The following is a 5,705-nucleotide window of genomic DNA, read 5'->3' as shown; positions in this document are numbered from 1 at the left end:
AACCGTAGAATGTTTAATCTGAGGAGGAACCAAGGGGGTTTTGTCCAACACTGCAGGTGAGGAAACTGAGGGCCAGATGGGAAACCTGCCTTGCCCAAAGTTATATATGATGAGTTATAGGTAAAGCCTGATGTAGAAACCAGGCCTCTAACATCCTAATCCAGGGCCTTTTCTACATAATTTCTTTTTTTCAAACAGATGATTCAAGGAAAATTAAAATTATTTAATGTTCATGATTTTCAATTGTTGATATTTAAGATGGTTCACAAGGAGACAGAAGCAGTAACCAAAAGTTACAGCCTTGAAAGGAGAATGCATCCTATTGTTAGGAGATCTTTCTTGAAGGACTAATGTGCCATTCTTTGAGAAATTAGTCAAACAATGATACAGAACACTTTAGATTCAGAAAAGAATGACACAAATACTTTCCCAATTCAAGAAAAATACTCTCCCCTCATTTCAAAAGCACCCTTTATCAGAGCAGGCTGGGGCGGGGGGGGGGGGGGGGGATTATTATTCTATTGTTTTGTAATTAAGAAACACTCCAAAGTTGATCAGCTCATGGACAAAGGGCTAGGCCTGAAGTCAGGAAGAATAATCTTCCTGAGTTCAAATCTGTTTTCAGACATCTAGTAGCTGTGTAACGCTATGCAAGTAATTTAATCCTATTTGCCTCAGTTTCCTCATCTGTAAAAAGAGCTGGAGAAGAACATGGCAAACCACTCTAGTGTCTTTACCAAAAAGACCCAAAATGAGGTCACAAAGAGTCAGACACAACTAAACAACAACAACCAAATGTAGCAGTCAATTTTTGGCTACTAAATTACCAACCAAAATTAAATGTTAATTTCTACTTGACAGTAGTGTAATATTAACCTCAGAACAAGAAAAACCACTAGCCTAACACTTTTAAAAATAATAAATATTGTCTCATTTACAAGCTGATATTTATTCTCACACCTTTAAAATCCCATGATTTTTCAGCCACAGTAAATAGGTCAAGAAATGACATCTCACCTTAGCTGACTGCAAAGTTTGACTAGAATATCTCTGTATTGTGGTCATCACAAATTCACCAGGTAAATGAATATAAAGTGAAGTGAAATAAATTAAAACTAAAAATTTGGAGACTCTATATTCTGAATTAAAGTCAGTGTATTTTTCATTGAGGTTCTGTTATAATCCCTTATTGTTGCCTCAGTTTAGTTCATTGATGTTCCTTTGTAGGCTTAAATTTTAATTCCATGACAAAATCATCCAGAGATCTATCTGGAATTTTTTAAGTTCTTGTAAGGCAAATTTGAAAAAGAAATCTTAAACTTTAAGAAGTTCCGAAATACTGCTCTGGCTTCAGCTACATGACTGTGTGTGAGCACACATATGTGTGTATATATACATGTCATATATGTATGCATATGCATATATACATGCACACACACACACATAGATATATAAACACACTTCTTTCTCATGTCACTTCCCTCTGAGTAATCCTGTTCACCTAATAGTTTATGATTTAAAGTTGTTCAGCCTGAGAGAACACCCACACTAGAAAAGTTTTTATTTGTTCAGTGAAATCTAAAGTAGAGTATTTTTTTAAACTAAAGAATTCCCATAGGAAATAAATTCAGTTCCCTAAGGAAATGCCACTTTTCTGCCCACATTCAGCAAACTCCAGAATGTCTGAGGAACTTGTTATTCTGTTTAAGCAAATAGTCTGTTTAGTTGAGAGTTGGCATATAAGGATTACCAATTTTGATAGAATTAATGTATAATTAACTACACATCTTAACAACTGAAATGCTCATTTCATTTTCCCTTCACGATTCAAAAGGCATTTTGTTTATTATAATTGTAATATGATATGTAAGATAAATTCTGGCTGTTTCCTGATTCCCCCCCCCCCCCCCCCCCCCAGTTTCTTACTTGTATGCTTTCTTGCTTGGGGAAGAGGTGATGTACTATATTTTGAGTTCACAAGAACATAGGTCTTTTAAATTATACAATATATGATAATATACTTGGCAAACCATAAAACTATGTAAATGCCAGCTATTTTTGTTGTTGTTATTTTCTTAGGGGTAGAAGACTGCCTGATGCCAAAGCCTTTGGCTCAACTGGTTGATATTATTAAAATAATTATCTAAGCATTCCAAGCCTTCTTGCTGTTTATGTGGTTAAACCAATTTGGAAATAAGGATCATGCACTCTTTCAGCCACCTCTATTCTGCCCACAAAATCCTTCCATGTCATAAAACTCAATTTCTAGGTGGGCTTTTGGGAATGGGACTCATTTAAGTATCTAGTGTTTAAATGTGGCTTCCATAGCTGAAATACCTGTGATTTTCCAGAGTAAGGAACCACAAGAGGAAATCAAACCTTCCCCTTCCTCCCCCTTCCCCCTACGCCCCCCCACCCCCCGCACCCGCCCCCTCCTTCATCTTAGATCTGGGACAATGTTATTTATAATACATGGCAGCAGTGTTCCATCGTGGGCAGCAGGGGGCACTCTTGCACGAAGTAAAAAACCCCAACAGGGCTCCTTGGGTCCAGACTGCCAAGGCTTTCAATGGAGCTTCCTGTATGTCTGAAGGGGTACCTACTAAATAGTACGACACTCAATAAATCTACAAGCTCTGGAGGTGAGTCATGATGCAGAAATAAATGGAGAAGGCATATAGTTCAGCGCTTGCCTCTGACACCAGGATACTCAAGCTTGATGATTATGGGGGTGGGGTGTGTATGGAAGTAGCAGAGCAGGTATCACAGGAAATCAAAGTGTGAGAAAATGGTACCAAGAGGCATTCCTGTGTCCTAAGAGCATTAGGATCCCGATAAATTCAAAGGTTTGCTGCCCGGTTTGGTTTGGGTTTATTTTGGTTAAATGCCATCCTCTCCCTTCCCAATGCCAAGAGAGACTTTGAGAACATCTCCCCCTGAACCCCAGGTAGTCAAGCCACTGGAGAACAACATATGCGTTTTGTATGAGTGGCTGTGCATATGTTTTCTGCGTGTGTGTTTTCACTCTCCTTTATAACAATTGTCTGGTATAGCTTTAAAAGAAGCTTCATCCAGAAATGGGGGGAGGGACATTTGGTAAAAGAGAGCTGACTCTTTTACCTGGGAGTTTTCATTTTCTGCACAGAGGGTTCCAAGGAGAAATATGACTTCCTCCTTGTTTCCCCCACAGCACAACCCCCCCCCATCCCTTTCCCCACCCCCAGATAATCAGTAACATCAGACGCTTCCGGAGGGAGAAAGAAGACAGACAAAACTAAATACTCACCATATTGACTTCTGATACCATATCTATGCTGGCTATGTCTATATTCATGCCCACAGCCACAGGAGGACCTGAAAACCAAGGAGATGGCAAGCACTGTGATCTCTAAGAACTTAATTCATTCTTAGGAAGTTATCTCTTCACTTAGCACAATCTCAGCACAATCCTCTCCCTCTTTTCCCTTCCCAACCCCCAAATCTCTATCCCTGAGTCCTCCATGTTAAATTGCAACAGTGAAGATTCTTCAGTTGCCTGAGCCTTGGGGGCTTCCCTCTAGGAATTCTTTATATAACATGCACACACGTGTTAGGAATGGATGACAGGTTCCAGATATGTCTACACGTGTGGTCACACCAGGATATGAATATATACATACACAAACTGTCTAAACTGGTAGGTTAATATATTGCCTTGAATATCACCATTACCACCACTTCTTCCTCCTCCTCTTTCTTTCCCTCTCTCCCCTCTCCCCCTGCAAGCATATTTTAACTGTTTCTGTCCCATACAAGTCAGAAGCAATGCTGAGTTTGCACCTTTCCTTTAGGAATCAAGATGATGGCTATAGAGGTTTTTTGTTTTGGTTTGTTTTTTTGAGGGGAAGGGGCTGCTCACTGAACTGGGAGGAAAGGTTGAGGGGACAGTAAAATGAGTAAGTCAGGCTTTAAGGACAAAAATGGAAAGATCAATGCCTAAAGAAATGGGCAAGTAAAACTCTTCAAAAGTAGGCAGGCACAGGGGGTTAAATACCATCTTCTAATCGTTTGTCAGCACATCTTGCCCTTAAGAATGCTTACTGTATCCCAGGATATATTTATACTTTGGACTCAAACAAAACAAACTTACAAGACTTACATGTTAATAATGCCAATAAATACTAGTATATGAAATCGGATAAGGGAAAAAAAAAACATGAGTGACCAGTTACAAAAATTCAGTAGTATTCAAGGATCACAGCAAGACTGTCCTGTGCTAAGGAAATTAAGGAACTTTGGACCAGACTGAAAATATAGTGACACAGAGAACAGCAAGCAACCAAAAACAATAACAAAATAAAACAGCGATATTAAGAGAGAGAGAGAAGAAAAGCAAAACTGCAGAAAGAGCTTGGGAATAGCAACTAAAATATCTTATTTGCAAGACAACTGAATTACCTCCAAAATCTGGCCTTAGACGAATGTCATAGCCTTTCAGCAGTCTATCCACCGTCTCTTTAACCAGTGACATATTGCTAGGGTCATTGGCACTAAAAAATAACAATAAGAGGAAATAGATAAGCCACCATGCACAGGTTTCTCAAGATCAGATCCACACTACACATTCCTGTTAACTGGCATAGACAGTGATACAAAGTGAAGAGGTAAAAAGAAAGGGATCACTTACCTCTGTGCACAGACCACAGCTACTATTAAAAGGAATGTCCAAATTCCAAAGTAGCCCTTTTTCCGGACTCTCCACATCCCTTTAGCTTTTGATATGATTTAGGGTTTCACTGAAGAGAAGAAGAGATCCAACTTATTCTGGCCAGTGCAGTAATTCTAATGTGAGGCGCATGCGCACGGCGTACCAAAACATCAAAGGAGCAGCGGTGGCTGCTGGAGATAGAGCAAATTTCCTTGTTAAAAAAAAAAAAAGAATTAAAGGGGAAGAAGGAAATGTATTATTATTATTTTTTAAAGTCACACCACTGGAGAATCAAGAGTAAATTTTGATTGTTGTCCTCGAATTAGGGTAATATAAACTACAACGTCTGGTGAGTTTCGGGAGTTACGGGATAAGGCAGTTTTTCAGTTTGCCTATGAGGCTGGGGGTTTTTTCTTTCTCTTTCTTTCTTTCTTTTTTTTTTTTTTTAATGTGCAGAACAGGATTAGGAAAGGAGGGAAGAGCTGTTGTGGGGAGAGTTAAAAGAGAGGATAGGGGAATCTTTGAGCCAGAGGGTGCAGTGCCTACATATGGCTTGACAGAGCAGGGAGGGGGAGGGTGTTGCAGGAGGGCGGGAAGAGAGTTTCAACTTTTTTTTTCTTTTTCTGGAAACAGCATCCCCTACCTGGCAAACGAGGGGTACCTAGGGTGTGGGATAAGGGCGGAGGAGACAGGAGGGAGGGAGGAAGGAAGGTAGTAGAAAAGGGGGAAGGAGAAAACGAGAAGGGTGGACGCTGGGAAACCGGCTAGATATCTCATGCAAAAAGAAGAGAGGAGGAAAAAATGATAGTTTCTAGGAGCAGAGGTGAAGATAGATTTCTCTTTCTCTCTCCTTCTAGCAGGATATTTATTTCTTTTTCTTTTACCCCATACACTTAGAAATAGGAGCTTCGGGGTCCTGGCTTCTCACCATGTGACGCGCCTGGACGGCTTTTCGGGGTTATTTATAGCAGGAAAATACGGAAAAGGGAGAGGCAATTTGAAAAGCCACTGCGTTTTT

At 39.9% G+C, this 5,705-nt stretch overlaps 1 protein-coding gene across 2 annotated transcripts in view; it reads right to left on the bottom strand.

Moving 5' to 3' along the window:
• GABRB2 (gamma-aminobutyric acid type A receptor beta2 subunit) overlaps nt 1-4,835 on the bottom strand; it is a 245,171-nt gene extending 240,336 nt beyond the window's left edge. For both annotated transcript variants that reach the window (XM_027841694.1, XM_027841695.1), the window contains exons 1-3: nt 4,667-4,835; nt 4,438-4,529; nt 3,287-3,354 (exon numbers count right to left, since the gene is read on the bottom strand). In XM_027841694.1, coding sequence (XP_027697495.1) covers nt 3,287-3,354; nt 4,438-4,529; nt 4,667-4,743 — 237 coding nt within the window. In that variant the 5' untranslated portion in view covers nt 4,744-4,835. The remainder of the gene's footprint in view (nt 1-3,286; nt 3,355-4,437; nt 4,530-4,666) is intronic.
• Nucleotides 4,836-5,705: the final 870 nt, after the last annotated feature.

The sequence above is a fragment of the Vombatus ursinus genome, unplaced genomic scaffold (assembly GCF_900497805.2).
Source record: "Vombatus ursinus unplaced genomic scaffold, bare-nosed wombat genome assembly UNPS02014863.1, whole genome shotgun sequence".
Taxonomy (NCBI): Eukaryota; Metazoa; Chordata; class Mammalia; order Diprotodontia; family Vombatidae; genus Vombatus; species Vombatus ursinus.
Note: the sequence above shows the minus strand (reverse complement) of the source record. Positions and strands in the feature narration are given on the sequence as shown.